General features: G+C 35.6%; 1 protein-coding gene across 7 annotated transcripts in view; it reads right to left on the bottom strand.

Annotated features, from left to right (window-relative positions):
• LOC132143940 (SH3 and PX domain-containing protein 2A-like) overlaps positions 1-18,442 on the bottom strand; it is an 85,741-nt gene that overhangs the window by 63,259 nt on the left and 4,040 nt on the right. For all 7 annotated transcript variants that reach the window (XM_059554592.1, XM_059554594.1, XM_059554597.1 and 4 more), the window contains exon 2: positions 10,273-10,353. In XM_059554592.1, coding sequence (XP_059410575.1) covers positions 10,273-10,353 — 81 coding nt within the window. The remainder of the gene's footprint in view (positions 1-10,272; positions 10,354-18,442) is intronic.

The raw sequence follows: 18,442 nt of genomic DNA, 5'->3' as shown, positions 1-18,442 counted from the left end.
GGCGGTCTCCCTCTATGTCACCTACAGCAGCAGCAGCGCGTCATCGCCACGTCAGGCACGATTCTGGTGTGTAAAAACACACCAAAAAACGCGAAGCAGCTGTCACGCAACTGACACGCAGCAGAAACGCCACGCTCACGCCACGCAGCCAGTGTGTCGCCGATCCTTAGAATCAGCTGCAGGGCGGGATTTGCGCTGAACGCGGAGACTTCCGCCACTTAATATGTTCGTTTGGAAACACGAAAATGTACCTATGTTCCGCAAACAAAATATTGCATTTGGTCATTCGGTACACATGTGCACCGTACCGAAAGCCCTGTACCGAAAAGGTCCGGTATGAATACACGTACCGTTACACCCCTAATATATATATATATATATATATATATATATAATAATAATAACTTTATTACTCCCAATTGTGACTTTTTATCTCATATCATCTTGTTTTTAAAATTGATCTCACAATGACCTTTTTACACAATTGATCTTTTTTACTCAGAGATGACAAAAATTTTCTATAATTCTCATTTAATATAATTGAATTCTAAGGCAATGGATGAAAAGATGCAACAAAAGTACAACCACTTTGGTGCAAGAAATCTTGACCTACATTGTAAGTTACCTTCAGGGGGAAAAAATACACAAAAGTAACAGAAGGAAGAGGACCTTGAAAGAGCCTCAAACAGAAAAAGAAATTCAGTCCATGCTTTGTTGAATGTCTACTACAGCGAGAGAGAGAGAGAGAGAACATGTGTATATATATCAGTGTGTGCCAAGGGACTTCCCCTGGGAGAGTGGCAGTGCCCAAAGTAAGTGTGTGGTTCTGTGTGTGTCTAGTGTAACCAGGTGCAGAGAAAACCCTAGCAAATCTGGGTCACCTGAGAAAACCAACACTTCACATACACTGGACATATAAACGCAACCTGATCTCATTCCTACCAGAGACATAATTACGTATTCCACATCTGTACAACACAATGACTATATCCACACAGAAACAGTGCTTCAAAGTCAGACACATTCAATATTCCGAGCCTTTCTGATTAATTTCCATGTTTTCTGCCAACCAGTCTAACTTCAGCACAGAGCATCAAACGGAGGGACGAGCCCATCCCAGCGACAGTGTATGTATAAATTGTAGGGTGAAATCTCCAGAGGGAAGAGTTTAAACAAACATAGTCCTTCCTCTCAGAGAATTACTTTTACAGCTAACTCAGTATAAAGCTGGCTTCCCGTGCACACCCTTCCTTCTGGGATTTTGTGTGAGTGTTTGGCTGAATTGTAGACCAAAGAGAGATCCATTTATTTATTGAGTGACATTATTCACAAGATTTGTACCACACAACTTAGATAACATTATCAAGTGACTAAAACATATAGTAACTGAAGAAGTGTTAGTTCATACATGTACAATCTCTACCTCAGTTGTCTACAATCTGCTCCAGAACAGCTTAGATGTCGTCCATGGAGCCACTGAATGAATGGAAGGGAAATATTTGACTATTTTTATTTTAATAGCTAACAGGCTGGTTTCAGTCGTACACTCGCTTAAAGCTCATTTGTGCAGCAATACAGACTGAAAGTCTACGAAAACATCAAAAGGCATCAGAGAGGTGGTCAAAAGCCCACAGTCTGGCACCAACAAAAATACACAAATAAAGTCACATTCTGACATGTGAGTACACACACAAACATGACCACAGCCACAACAGCAAACACATAAAAAGTGTTCACTTCATTACTAGATCCAAAGCATCCATCACGACACTGGCGCATGAGTCCAGATCACAAAACTTTACATCCAAAGCTTATGGAGGCTCTCCAATTATTTTTCATCTAAGCATTCAACTTTTGTCACAGATGGTTCGTTAGGAAAAAGAACAAAAGAAACGAAAGAAACCAGCCTAAATTGGTTGCAGGTCTTAGCTGATCTCACAACCTGATCAGGCTGGTTTGTTGGCAGATATTAGAGGGGTTTTTAAATATGTTTTTAAGCTGAAAGACCAGCTTAAACCAGCTACAAAAAGCAAGCCTATATTTTTTTTTATAGTTATTAATATTTTGAAGAATGTTGATAACCAAACAATTGATCCCCACTGACTTTCATTGTATTCTTTTAATGGGAACCAAAACTGTTTAGCTACTAACACTTCTTAAAATATCATCTTTTGTCTTTCACAAAGAATGCCACAGTTTTTATGATCTCCGCAGCAAGTCCAGATATTTTAGTTTATGGGGAATTTAATAAAAACTTTTAAATTCATAAAGCAATTATAGAGATCTCTTTCTCACTCTCTGGTTGGTCTTGGCACTAAAACATCAACTAAAAAGTAAAATAAAGAAATAACTCGAGTAAGATGGAAACCTCCTTCTAAATGAACTGGACTGTTTAACACCAAATTTAGTCTCTCTCGCTTTTCTCGCATGCACAAATCTGGCCTCAGATCAGGAGCCAAGGGCAACTTCTCTTTTCACCACAGGCTCAAAACCCTCCATTGTCCCTTTGAGCACAAGGCCAGTGTGTCTCTAAAGTGTAGGTGTCGGTCTTCTGACTACAACTTGACCTTGCTCATGAAACAGGCCTTTATCCAGCTTCAACAATCAGGCTCCTTCTTCCCACACTGACATCAGGACAGTGTGCAGAGCGGAGCGTCCCTGAATGCCCCCAAAGCGCTGAGGCCTTGAGTTACTCCAGCTGCTGATGGAGATGTGGTGTGCCTGCTGTGCCCTGTGGTCTAGACACCCGTTTTGGACTTTCGGGCCGGGCAATGCTGCCTACGCGTTCCCAAATCTAGACTGAGTGACCCTCCATTGGCCAGAGAGATCATCCAGTGTTAGACAGGTTCATGTTCTAAAACATTCTGAGGACCAAGGAGTGATAAGAGAAGTAGAGCATTCATGTCGAAAGCAAATATCTACAATCTAGACTAAATTTTAATGATATTTTACTCTATACACATGTGAACAACGTGCAAAGGAAAGCGAAAAAGGCATGCAATATTACCGCACTATATATTTGGGATAGTGCTGTACAGTGGTTGTAAATGGAACCAGTCTGTATGCATATTAAATGCAAACATTGAAATATAATGTTACATGAATACAGTTTCTTGCTTTAAAAAAAATGAGGGGGAGAAATCTGTTTAATCAGTATATGCATCAGTATCAATACTGTCATTATTGGCCTTGATAGTACTTGATGAAAAGATGCCCCCGGAAATAATATTTAAAATATATAAATAAATAAAAATATTACTTAATAAAAAATTATGCCTTTAAAGTATTGCTTAAATACATAAATTCTAAAATAAAATAAAATAAAATAACAAGTTGGAACTTATTAAATATACCTTTAAAATATATAATTTGATAACATTTTTAAATAAAAGAAGACAGTACTTAATAAAAAGAGGTCTAATATTTGTTTGTTTGAATGACTAGTCAACTAGTTGCTCATATGGAAGCCCTGATTTTTTTATGTTTTTGACAGAAATATCTTATATACTAACCAGTGATGCATTTACTCGATCAAAAATACAATGAAACAGTAACATTTTCATTAAAATGCTATTTATTCAGGTGATGTAAAGCATAATTTTAAGCATCATTACTCCAATCTTCAGTGTCACATGATCCTTCAGAATTCATACTAATATGCTGATTTGATGTTTTTATATTTTTGTAGAACCAATTATACATTTTTAGGATTCTCTGATGAATAAAAAATTCATAAGAAAAGCATTTATTTGATATAGAATATTTGTAACACTAGAAGCATCTTTACTGTAATATTTCATTAATTTAATGCATCTTTGATCAATAAAAGTAATACATTCTTTTTCAGTATGCTAAAACCCTAGCAGAAAGGTTATGTCTCTAAATGCATGCCGTTTAAAGGATGTCTGTTAAAAATAAAGATAAAAATTGTGTTAAAAATCCAGTTTAACTCAAGAATTGACTAGCCAGTTGATGGATGACTAATCAATTTATCCCAATTTATCCCTAACCCTGTCCGACCAACTGTTTGTAATCCTTTTCCCAGTTTCTGAACAACTGTACCATTTATTATTTTCAATTTATCACCTTTTTCCAAATAAAATATAGGCTAAAAGGGACCACAAATTTGGAGTGAGGGTGGAAAATCCAGGATGAATCCCCTCCCGCATTATGCAGATGTCAAGCCTCTGCAGTGCTGTACGATAAGATGAAAACCTGAGTGTACTACAGTACTGGAGCACAGCCAGATCACCTGACGATGAGACACACCCACCTCCTCTTAGGAGTAACCTAAGCAGCAGAGTTCACCTTCTGCTCACAATACTTAATTCTGTACCTGCATATCCACATGGGACAGAGGCCTTAGATTTAACCTAGAGAATCCACTCTAACCAATCTCCAAGCTTAGAGACAGATGCAAGCTTTACTTTTTATCACACAGTTGCTACTAGTCTGCAGTTTAAAATGGCCTTTATGTACTCTTGAGTTAGTTATAAACAAGCTCTGTGGGTGGTTGCTCCACAGAGACCAGACAGGACAAAATAAACCTGAAACTTCACACAAGAACCTAGAAGTACAAACAATACAGGCTTCCTGATATATATCCAAGAATATACACCCACCCCTTAAGAAAACTGACCATAGTGCTTGCATAATAGCCATAGTTTTACTGTGGATAACCATAGGTAAAACAATCATCAATACTTTTAGATCACGGTTAAGTTTCAACAGTAATACTTATATTATGGCCTCAAAATGCTTTTACAATAATGCATGATTTGTACAGTAATACATTTTCCTAATACATGTTTGCATCACATAGCCAACTGCATATGTATGGCTTTTCCGATGTACAGTAGTAAACTTGCTTGGTAACACACCTGGTACAGCACTGCTATGAGTCCCGTGAAAGACAATGATTCATGATAAAACAGCTCAAACACTTGCAAAGGCAACTGAAAATGTCATGGTTGCTTCAGCAAATGTGTTTGTATCTCATGTTTGCTGTTAGGGCACGGTTTATTGTAGCTGGTATGTTATTTTCAAACGCGATAGAGTATTTAATCTTTGAGCTCCACTCACTGGACATTTCATTTCCAAACTGATGCAATACATACAACAACAAAGGGAACAAAATGTTGCCAGTTTCGCATGCTTCGGTTTTGGATAAAACTTAACACTGTTTTAGCACTAGTTACTAAATAGTTAACTTTGTAAGAAGCAATGTAATACCATTTTGCAGCAATGTTACCAGGCACCAGTAATTTGTATTTATTATAAAAGAAAGAAAAGCTTAAGCACATTTAGAACTATAGCTGCATCTGCCATTACTATTATAAAAACGAAGAAGATTATTTAGCAGGAATCTACGACATTTGCACTAAAATGCTACAGTTAGTGCTGAGAATAAGGATATGTCAGATGGCTTATCCCTTCCAAACATTTACCATAGTTTGCTGTCAAACTAGCACAGTTCCAAGCTTTATTGTGGCCTCGCTTTTAAACAGAGTAGGAGGCTTTCAGAATCTTTCTGGCAAGGCAAATACTGTACTAGCCTAACCAACGTTTTATTGCTCTATCAACTGCAGTAAGCATGGTAGGCTGTTTCATTGTAAACTATAGTTACCATGGTAAATGTCTGTAAGGGATAATTAAAGGACATGCAGAATATGATAGCATTTGTGAAGGTACAATTAAGGCCAAACTTGCAGACGTTGTATATTTGAGTCTGCACGTGTGTTTGGATAACTAAAGACCTCGGCTATGCTAACAGAAAATTAACTGAATGAAAGCACAGGGCCTTTTTCTTGGCCAGCGTGACTGATATTGTTTTAAATGAACTGTGGAGCATTAGAAAATGGTTAAATAGTGTTATGTTGTGGGTCAATTTGACCCGTTTAGATTTTCTAGTTGTTGGAAATACTGGTTAACCTATGTTTTTTTTCTCATTTATCACCATGAACATGCATGCAAAGTTTCAACATGCTGGTGTTTTTTGACATATACAAACAAAATTACTATTACGTTCGTGATGTTCGCGGGTCAATTTGACCCGCATATTTTAACGCTCTAAGGCAACTGTACTGACACAAAATAATAAAATTTCTTGGTTATATTTTGTTATTTTATTTTTTTACTACTTTATGAAGCTAATAAATTAGGATTTCCACACTTATCTCAATACAGAAAAATATTTTGTCAGCCACAGATGGTAAAAATGACCTATCATTTATTTTTTCAAGCTACCTGTACAGACACAAAATAAAAACATTTATTTCATGTATGTCAGGCATCAACTCCAGTTCTAAAGTGTAAGTGTATCTAAAAGTGCTCTAACCCTAACCAAACACACTTCAAAAAGCTAAATCATGGTGTTCAAAATTAATGGCAAATTACAAATGACAAACTACAAATTACAAATGACAAATTACAAATGAAGGAGTGAACACAGCTGATAGGAAAAAACGTAAGAGATGTGAGGTGTGCCCATCCAAGCATGACTGCAAAACCAGCAAGAAATTAATATGCCAAAAGCACACACTTGCTGTGTGCTCATAATGTGAGAAGTAACTTCTTGACTTTATGAAATGAGTTTACAAAACAGCCAACTTAAGAAAAGTAAATATTTTCATTATACAGCTACATTTAATTGTTCAGTTATAATGTTCTTAGAAAAATAAGTTAAAAAAAAAAATGTATATGCAAAACAAGTCAGCATACTGTTTATTTTCAAATTTTGTCAAAACAAAACAGTTGTAAAAAAATGGTTAAAAAACATTTTCATTAAATCATACCTTCAGATATATTTTTAGGTGAATATTTGACAAATGTTGATAATAAAAGATTACAGTTTGTACCTGAATCTTTGTTGTTTTTCATAGTGTAATTTTTGAGGAATTGTATTGAATCCAATTAGGGTCAATTTGACCCGCTCCATAAAGGGTGTACACAGAAATCGAACAGTGCACAAGGGTTAACCAGCTGCCAGTGTGTTGGGGAAGCTTTTAAGCACAGCTCACTTGTCTAACTCGGAGTTCAACTAAACTTCATGAACAATGAACAATGCTAATGCTAACCAGCACATTAGATAACACTTAACACTGAAAGATAACGGGATTGATGACTGTACTAAAACAAAACAAAACCATCCATAGGCACATTTACCAAACAGTTTATCGCTTTCCTGTTCTCTTTACTTCTGTTTCTGACAACAACATTTGGCGTTTATTCTTGCTACAATCTATATGTTGCTAATATTATAAAAGTAACTCTGGGAATTGAATAAATGAGAGCCTGTCAGTCAGCTTTGGTTTAGATGAACACAGTGCTAAATGTGTTAAATAGTATTCACAACGTTACTATTGATTCAATGTGCATTTAGAGTACATGATGCAAAATTGCTGTAAAAAAAATTGCTGTCTCGCTAATTTAATATAAACTAATGCTCAAAGGTTTTTGGTCGTTCATTTTTTTTTTTTTTTTTGTCTCTTAAGCTCACTTAGGCTACATTTATTTTAATAAAAAATACAGTAAAAAACATAATATTGTCAAATATTATATTAAATAGAATGTTTAAAAGAAAAGCCTTTATTTGAAACATAAATTTTTAAGTGTAAAAGTAACTTTTGCCCATTTTAATGCATCCTTGCTGAATCCAAACTTTTAAACAGTAGTGCACTCGCTATCACTGTCCCAAACACTCAAACACAAACCTATTTACAAAGAAACTACTATTTGCAACAGCAAACCCAAGCTCAACTACTAAAACTACTAACACTAATGAGCAGGGTCAGCACAATCAAGTATTTTGTATTTTTGTTCGAATGATCTGAAACATCTGCTGACATCTCATAAAAGGCACTTCCCTTTTACATACGTTTGTTATTGTTCCTGTATGGAGAGGCAGGAACTCAAGAGGAGGGAACTGATTGACTGGGTTACTCCATCCTCTCAGCTTATCAATGGAGGCTTTGACTTCACCCAGTAGACAACATGGCGGCCATTAGTCTTCTGTTAAACACTGGAGTCTTTCAGACAGAAGACTAATCACCTCAACAGACTGTAGATGGATATGGAGGAACCAAGGGGGAGCCCTAAACTCCCTACACACACAAATACATCCCTAACAAAAACAGTACTGAGGAACAGTGAACCATGATATCCGTGTAGACATAGTGGTGTAGTTCCAAATCATAACCATTTTCAAATACCATGGTATACAAACTACTTCAAAGGTACTTTAAAGAATACAGTAGTATTATTATGAGGCATGTCCAGTACAGGGTTGCTACATTTGACCAATAATTTTCAATAACTTTTATAATTTATGTTTTATACAGAGATTGTAATCACAAAAGTGGAATTTCAAGCTGATAAAATACCAAAATGTTTTATTGTTTTATTAATTTCCATTACTTTTTGAGGACGCCTGGGTTTTAAAATGATCTGAAAATCCCTAGTAATAACAACTAGGAAGTTGTTACTGGTTGACTGTTACCTTGTCAAAAAAGGTTTAGATATTGTACATATCCAAAAATATGGCACTACTACAGTTTATGTTCAAAATTATATATTATATATATATACCACAAGTCGCTGGTGTATATTTTTATCAATAGCCAAAAAAACATTGTAATCGTCAAAATTATAAATGTTTCTTTTATGCCTAAAATCATTAGGATGTTAAGTAAAGATCATGTTCCATGAAGATATTTTGTACATTTCTTACAGTAAATAAATCAAAATCAAAATTTTGCTAAGTAATATGCATTGCTAAGACTTCATTTGAACAATTTCAAAGGCAATTTTCTTAGTATTTTGACTTTATTGCACCCTCAGATTCCAGATTTTCAAATTGTTTGTACCTCTGGCAAATATTGTTTGATCCTAATAAACCATATATCAATGGAAATCTTATTTATTCATCTTTCAGATGATGTATAAATCTCAATTTAGAAATAACTGACACTTAAGACTGGTTTTGTGGTCCAGAGTCACATATGGTATTACTATAGTACATTATAGAAAATTCACATTGCCATGATATATTTATTTAAATTAGTTTTTAAAAAGTATAGGATCAGTAAGTTTTAAGGATGCATTAAATCACTCAAAACTGACAGTTAAGAAAATAAAGATCATTTTACAAGACTTCTATTTAAAAATGTCAATTTGTTTTATATTTATAAAAGAATCATGAAAAAATAATAAATAATAACCATTTTCAACATATAATAATAAGATTTTTTTTCTTGAGCAGTATATTTGCATGATTTCTGAAGGATCATGTGACACTGAAGACTGGAGTATTGATAAATAAATAAATAAATTTATGCATTTAGCAGACGCTTTTATCCAAAGCGACTTACAGTGCATTCAGGCTATCAATTTTTACCTATCATGTGTTCCCGGGGAATCGAACCCCCAACCTTGCGCTTGATAGCGCAATACTCTACCAATTGAGCTACAGGAATATTGATGCTGGAAATTCAATATTGCATCGTTCATTCAAATAATAAACAGTTATTTTAAACTCGCACAACCCTAAACTTTTGAACAGTAGTGTAAATCCAAAAAGACAACACATACCGCTGTACATGTCCAAAAAACATGACGATGCTATATAACCTTTAACCTTTTTTAGTGATAGACACAATGTAAATAAACCTGTACTATATCAATTGTGTAGACATGTTCATAGACACGTGCTTACACTGCAACTAAATGTGCACATCCATCTAAACCCTAAACACATCCTCACACAACAACATACACACTCTTTCTTCCAGACTTTACAGAGGGGCCTCGCTGCACCTGAAGGGTTGGGTGTGAACGCCGTCTTTCCTCCCTTCTGCTTCCAAAGCAAATACTGTTATTGGCGGCGGTACCCTGAGAGCTCTGTCGCAGAGTTAGACTTTAATTTGTAAAATACACCCATAAATGTCATTCAGCATAACCACTCGGCTCCAGCCTGTAACGCATGCAACATTAGACTCATATTGCGTTCTTTCTTCTCCTTATTATTCATTCTCCTCTAACTTGCTACTGCTTTGGGAATAAAAATGAACCATTATTAATGTGTCATGCTAATAAAGCACATTTAAAAGTGAGAAAGAGGGAGAAATAGGCATGTAAACGTAGCCCTGGCTTGCATAAGACCAACATTAAAAAGACATTAAACTCAATTCTGAAGTGAATACCCGAGAAAATCATAAAAAAGTAAGAGAGGTTAGACAGAGAGAGATTGCAACTGTTAAAATTAAGTAAGCTTACCTGAAGGTCAAAGAATTTACTGTATCTTCTGTAGATGATGTGAGATGTGGAGTCAGAGTATGTGACATTGATGAGATACACCTGAAAAGAGAAAAAAGAAATACAAAGAAGGCAATTAGAAACACTACCATTTATTCTACAGTTTAGTTACACATTTTGGTATAAACTATGATGATTTCAGAATAAAGATTGCTTCTAGCTACGCAAGTCACTACGCTCGGAAATGGGTCAGAAAGCAGATCGAAGTTTTAAATAAGCAAATGTACTTTATTTAACCAAATATAAACTCAGTTTATTCAAATTTAACCTAAGAGCAAGATATGTAATGATGACTTCACAGCGTGGTCAGGAAACAACACTGTATAGTCAGGGACAAGTATTTCCTGCACATATACAATTCCTAACAAACCCAGCTCTATTGTCCTGCAACAGAAACAAAGATCAGACGTTCCTCCACAAGGCCACCAACAGACAATACAACATCATGTGGAACCGAGCGCTCAGAGATGAGGGGAACTCCTGTTCTCTGCCCTGCACCCCACTGAGCAGTGGATGGGAGAGCTTTCTCGGCCCTCTAAACGCAAGACATGCGTGATCCATCTTTCGTGATACGCTGCCTTGTTAAAATCGCTCCTAATAGAGAATTGTTTTTGAGGTTCGAATGACATTGTATAAAGAAATAAATAAATACTTCTTCCACCTACTTGTACATAAGGTTTAGGGGTTTTATGACTTTACAAAATAAGTTACTATTGTTAACTTAATTATTAAAAACATTTTTGGTTGCTTGAAATAAAGCTTAAATAAGTAAATATTAGATAAAAAAATATAATCTTATTCCAGTTGAGTTCATTAAGTTTAATTTGAAGCACTAAAACAGAAAATGTATAGTAATAATAATACAAATGAAATAAAAATGAACTTAACCTAAAGAATAATATTTTTTGAAAAAGCACAAAATATGACAAAAATTTTAATGAAAACTGAAGAAATAAGCAAATTTAACTATAATTGTATATAAATTATATATACTGTATATATTATATACTATATATAGTATATAAATGACACTACAGTCTACAGTGCTATCAGATAAAGGTGCATATCAATAAATTAGAATGTCGTGGAAAAGTTCATTTATTTCAGTAATTCAACTCAAACTATGAAATTCATGTATTAAATAAATTCAATGCACACAGACTGAAGTAGTTTAAGTCTTTGATTATTTTAATTGTGATAATTTTGGCTCACATTTAACAAAAACCCACCAATTCAATCTCAATAAATTAGAATATGGTGAGATGCCAATCAGCTAATCAACTCAAAACACCTGCAAAGGTTTGACATGTCAAGGAATTTGCTGAAAAGCTTTTTTGAAGATGCTGATTTCATTTTCCAGCAGGATTTGGCACCTGCCCACACTGCCAAAAGTCATAAGTAAATGACCATGGTGTTGGTGTGCTTGACTGGCCAGCAAACTCACCAGACCTGAACCCCAGAGAGAATCTATGGAGTATTGTCAAGAGGAAAATGAAAAACAAGAGACCAAAAAATGCAGATGAGTTGAAGGCCATTGTCAAAGATAGCTGGGCTTCCATACAACCTCAGTTTCCAGTGCCAATCAAAACAATCCATAACTGGTATAAACAGACTGACTACCTGATAAATTAGTCTTTTTACTTTTTAACTGTAAGACATTTGACTTACATTCAGCACATTTCCTCGCATCTTCTAAGTATATAAGTCTATTACTGGCTCATTTCAGCATGATATTCTGACCACAGCTCTCTAGCATCAATCCTTCAAATAAATTGCCCCACCAACTGTGGGCTGCAGGACAGTGTGTTGACAGCATCTCTCCAGGGTGTAAACTCAGTCACGTCAAACCTGTTCAAGGTCTTCTCGGGTGTGAGCAGCATGTTTGAGCTGATCATGGAAAGAGAAGAGTCTGGAAGCTGCATTTGTGACACATGGGATCTAATAGGTGTGCTATCATCTAAACTATTAAATTTCTGGCAAATAATAAAATGGGCAAAAAAAAGTGTTGTATCTGAAATCACCCCATATACTCTCATTAGCTATTTCTTACATTACTCCACTAATACAGACCTTTAAAAGAGTGCATGAAAATGAGTGAATTCGGACAATAAGTGCACCAAAAGTGCTGTGGATGGCATCTTTTGGCAAGACACAGGAATTCATTCAACACTCACAGTGCATTGGTGTTCTCTAGTGTCTTGCCGTTCGGTTGTACACTTGTTATTGAGGTGCATTGTGGGACTGAATGAGCACACTTAATAATGTCCACTATGGTTTCAGATACCATAACAAAGGACCGTCTCCACAAATAATCTGCTATATAAAAGGTAAAAATGGGAAGTTTTGAAAACAGTCGTAGACATTTAAAAAATGGCAGAGCCATTTCATTGACTAGAAAGGCCAAAAAGTAATTCTCTAACAATCACTCAGAACACTCACCAGCCACACAGCAACATTGTGATGCAACATTTTGCACCTAGAAAAGAAAAAAAACATTGCATTGTGGCATCAGATTTTGCACCTAAACCATGGTAACCACAAATTAACCACAGTTTAATCATGGGGTTTGTTTGTTTATATAAATGGTAAACAATATGCTGAAAAACCATGATTCCTACACTTTTAATATGATTAAGCCATGGTTAATTTTTTAAGAGACCCATCTACACAGGAACACCCTAACACCTCTAACACTGTGGCAAAACATCTGAACGTTTTATTAGATTTCGTTAAGGCATTGATAATTCTAGAACTCAATATAAACACAAGATACAGAATGTGAAATAAAAATACACAGACAACTTTCACATGTCCAAAGCACTAGCATTCACCCTGCAAACACATAGCAGAACACTAACAGCCTTAACATCATGGCGCCAAGTTTTGCACAGACATGCATCATTGACAAGTTGTTGTGTGAGGTTAAAAAGGAAGAGATTGTTTCAAAAGATAAGAAATTTTTTCCAGTTCTGAAACACTGAAACCTTCAAACTAGCATTAGTAAACCCAAACTTTTTTCTCACACAATGTTTAGCACAACTGAGTCTGGGCTGGATTATTAGACAAGCAAATCGTTTGATTTACCTCATCTCCATAGTCTGTCATGTATCAAAGATTATGTCATGGACCATAAAGTGGGAAACGGCATCAGCTTTTCTGTGGGTAATGAAATATGACTGCTATCATGTGAAACAGGCAGATGTTTGTGGCGGAGCTGCAGAGAGAGTGAGAGACAAATAGAGGACGCTCTGATCTGTGCTGTGAGACAGACGGCTTACATGCTTGTAAATATTTGCATTGTGCCAGGTTAAAGTGCCTCCTCTGTTAGCAGAATGCTGGGAAAGGGCCTTGACTAAACTGCTTCATGCTGCTTCCCACAGTGTGTGTGCAGCTAACCAAACACATACACGCTTATCACACACCACGTGCCTAGAAAAGCATGTGAATGTGTGAGATAGAGTGCATGAGAGGCTTTCTTTGAAAGCATGTGGTAAAAAGATACTCCATGTGTGCGTGAGTAACTCCTACAGGAGTTATTTAAAGACCCCTGACCGGACTGGCATGTATGGTTGCTGATTCTGCCCTTCTCTGCCCAACTGCAATATGTAATTTCACCACAGAGAACAGCCTCAATCATCTCGTGTGTGTGTGTGTGTGTGTGTGTGTGTGTGTACACGATGCAAACTCATCACATCTCTGAGACCATCTTCATGGCAACCGCGATGGAAACAGGATTGCTGAAAGCCCACGCCCAAAAATATCACTGTCCCAGAGAGCAAAAATAGCTCTGAAACAGAATAGACTAAGCCAACAGGACATCCACCACAAGTAAATCCTCTATATTAAACCATGATCACAATGTTTATAACCTTTTCCAGGCTTCTATTCTAGTCTCTGTCCAACTCACCTGGTCATTCAATTTAAGTTTTTGACCTGCTGTTTAAAAGGACAGTTCAACCTAAATGAAATTATCATCCTCATGTTGTTCTAAACCTGTATTTATTTATTTCAGCTGTTGAACATAAAAAAAAATTTTTTGAAGAAAGCTGGTAACCAAACAATAGATGGTAGCCATTGACTTTAAAGGCATGGGGAAGATACTATGTTCAGCAGTAGAAAGAAACTTGGTAGAGGGTGAGTAAATGATGACAGAAGTTTCTTTTTATTTAGCAAACTATCTCTTTAATTTTTACACCTTAGTAACTGTGTAGTAACACCCTAGCAACCACCCACAACATAGGACTGTGCAGTGGGGTTTTAAACGAGCAACTTCCTCAGAAAATGTAAAAAGCTGGTCTAAATTTCTACACTGTAACTACAGACACCAGTTGATCCACGCTCACACCCAAGAGTAAAAACAACTCCAAGTATATGTAATCACACATTTGCTTATTTTTTCTGTTACATTAAGTGGTTTAGTTCAGCCCATTAAATAATACAACAACAATAATACTATTTTTATTATTATTATTGTAATTATTTTAAAACAAAATGTAGAATTAAATATTAAATACAACCTTAATAAAATGAATTGATCATCAGTCAAGTTCTTCTTAAAACATTCAACTAATCAATTTCACTTTAACCATTTGTTAACAGTAGTTAACCACATTAGTTACTATAATATGAACTAACAATGAACAGTTACGTTTGCAGAAAAAAACTATATATTTATATCTAAAATATTTATATATATTTTGGATGTGATTAATCATGATTAATTGTTTGACAGCCCTATTTCTAAATAAAAATAATAATAATTTTTGCTACTCAATTGTTTGGTCAAGACAGATATTAGATTATTATGTAATCCCAAGGCCGTTTCTAGACACAGGATCTAAACAGTGTCTCAAATTCTGCTCAAAAATCAGTGATTTCAAAATGCTCAAAAATAAGAACTCAAACATTTCTCTCCAAATTCACTCAAAACCAAACCAAGCCATGCAATCCATATTTCTCCTAAGCATTTGTAGAAAACAAATATGGAAAGAGATATTTAAATAATGAGAATTCCATGAAGACTTTTGATCTAAGCAAGGTCAAACTCTGAGCAGTAAAATGTTCCCTTTGGTAAAAACTATTGAAAAGAGCCTTTTCGCCTATAACATCTGTTCTCTGGCATTGGATTGATTATATCCATTGATGTTGTTGAAAAGAACAAAACAAAGAATCCTGATTTCTAGTGTTCTTCAAAATCTTTAGGCATAAAAGAACAGACGTAACACAATGGAGACCTCCCTCTACCAAATAATTATCCCAAGACGGAGTCAAGGAACAAGATTAAGACAAAAGCAGCTGGAATTCAGAACAACACAGAGACACGGAATATGCATATATAAGCAATAGAGCACATTCAACCATTCAGTCTACATTCCATCTTGTCATTTCCAAGAAGAAAACCCTCATTCTGTCTCCAATGAGATGCAGAGATGCCACACAAAAGCCTTCTTCAAGCAATTCAATACCTGCAGAATCAACAATAATCTTCAAAGTGTGGCAGCAAACAAAGCACATCACCCGCTGATTAAACACTTCAACTAAACTTTCAAAGATTTGGCCACACACATTTTACACTGCTCATAAATAAACCAAAGTCAGCACAAACACTCTGATCATACGAGCAGGAAGTGTCCTGGAAGACCAAAGAACAAAACTCTGCATTTCATCAAAAACCAAAGCTTTCCTTATAATCATGCATTAAATTACCATCAGCAGAACAGACTTCAGCATGTCCAGCTGAAGCACACATTTCAGAATAAAAGCAGAATGCAGCTTTTTGAGGTAGGCATGAAAAGTAGAGCCAGAGAAACTTACTGAAAAGCAGTCGTCTTGTCTTCAGATTTGTCATAAGGAAAAAGGATGAGGATGTTTTAAGCTTGAGTCTTGGTGGGGCTTAAAGTACAGGCCTCACCACTTAAATAACTCAACCCCGCCTAAAGAGACTATTTCAAGAGACACATAAAAGACTATCCATCTACCATATTTCCAACCATGGTGCATTCATAGACACAAAATGGCATTTTATTCAGCTGGTTAAATAGTTCAGATCTGTGATGTGAAACAGCAACATGTCTTAGCTGAGCAACTAGTTTAAGATCTTGTCTAGACATTAGTTGAAGTTAGGATTTTATATCACGTATGGTTTTATTTTTAATAAACCAAGCAAACCAAGGTCAAGGCAAATATACATAACGTCACCTATGCTGGGGTCCACAACTGACAAGAGGGATGGATAGTAATGTAACAAACTTAAAATTCATACAATTTTACACCATTTACTTTCTAAAAACATCTTATTGGCATTATTGTGAAATATCACTGGTGCACACTGTAAAAATAATTATTATTATTATTTAAATAAATGTAAAATTATAAAATCTTTTAAAATAATTTAAATACAAATTAATTCATACAATTTAAAATTCATAAAAATGTACAACATTTAATTTCTTAAACATCTTTCTGGCATTATTGTGAAATATAGGTGCACACTAAAATAAAAAAAAAAAACATTATTTAAATAAATTTCTAATTCTAAAAAAATAAATAAACTTAATACAAATTAATTAATAAAATAAAATAAAATAATTAAATAAAAATCTTTCATTTACAAAAAAAAAAAAAGAAAAAAGAAAAAGAAACAAATCTCCAAAATAATGGTTAAATCCAATAGAAGGAAAAATGGGTTGGAAATTATGTTTCATGTTATTTGTGTACTCCGTAAACAAACAATTTTTTTTTTAAATGAAATAAAAAACTGTACACAATCAATTGGAAATAAATGGACAGCCCTAATTTTTCTATTTCCACATAATTTTGTCCCTCTGTAAACTACAAATTTCAACACACTGACCGAAACTAACACCCACAAACTCAAAGGCTAAGTACAGTAAATGCGTTCCTATCACAGCAAATTTGGCAATAGCTCCAAGTCCAGGTCTCAAGGGGTGAGCATTTACTACACAGTTTAAGCTGTGTAACTGCAGGCGGGTCCACTGGTAATGGGATTCTGGAAAGGAAATTTCCCACAGGAAGTGATAAACCTATAAATCATTAATTAAACAATATGTAGATCAAGGCAGAGAGCTTTCTGATCCTCCTCACTGAGCATTATGATCGACAAAGAACAAACCCATTTGACACCCATTCTCACTCTACTTCCTTTGCATTTTGTTCTGGTCATTTCCACTTTGCCGGTGCCTCTTCACCCTGATACCTACATGCAAATGCACACACGCACATTCCTGCTTCCACAAGGGATGCGGTACAGGAAGTGGAACTTGAGTGTGCATTGTTTCCTGAAGAACTGCAGATTAAAAAAGTGTCAACTCAGCGTACACATCAACTTTAGGCGTCAAAACCTTTGGCCTTTCAGAGCAACCTGGTACAAGCCACTTCATCTGAACCTCAAAAATATGTGAAAGCGGATGACATTTATTATCCACTGACAAGGACGCGGTGGTAGTTTTAGGAACTGTAACAAAGTGATAATCTGCAAACTGTCAAATATCATCCGACGAATTCTGATTATTACTATTAGAAGTCAGACACGCCGCCTCCGCCAGATCTTATGAGTCTGAATGTTGTAACTGGTGGTGTGCAGACAAAACTGTCAGCGAGTGAACACTGTACTGCTATTTTTCAGCTCCATTACACCTACGTGGCCTTTCAAACCTCCTCAACAATCCCATCTTTCATCATAGAGCCCTTTGAGAAAGCCAGGCCCAGTGTCCCAGGCAATAAAAAGCTAAACAAAACAAGTCATTAGTTCACATCATTCAAGCAACTTGGAAACAATTAGAATGCACTGAAACTATGATACAATTCTGATAAAGCATCCCAGGAAACCACTTGGTGGTATAATTTTTCTTTATGGGTGACGACATCATTAGTTACTATGAGAGAGAAAGCCATTTCCCATGAAGGCTGCTGTACTGTGGCAGAGCTTCTCTTCCTGCCCACACATGTTGTCACCGGCAGCTCGGGCATCATTTGTTCTCTATGATGTAATCAAGCTGCATTGAAAGCAATAGCGTTTGCTCTGCAACTGGCGGTGGGCAGAGAGTAACTTTTCAGAAAGGAGCAATGAGCTTTAGTGCTCCAAGTTGTCATGTTGGACAAGGAACAAGCG

This window comes from Carassius carassius, chromosome 7 (genome assembly GCF_963082965.1).
Source record: "Carassius carassius chromosome 7, fCarCar2.1, whole genome shotgun sequence".
Classification (NCBI taxonomy): Eukaryota; Metazoa; Chordata; class Actinopteri; order Cypriniformes; family Cyprinidae; genus Carassius; species Carassius carassius.
Note: the sequence above shows the minus strand (reverse complement) of the source record. Positions and strands in the feature narration are given on the sequence as shown.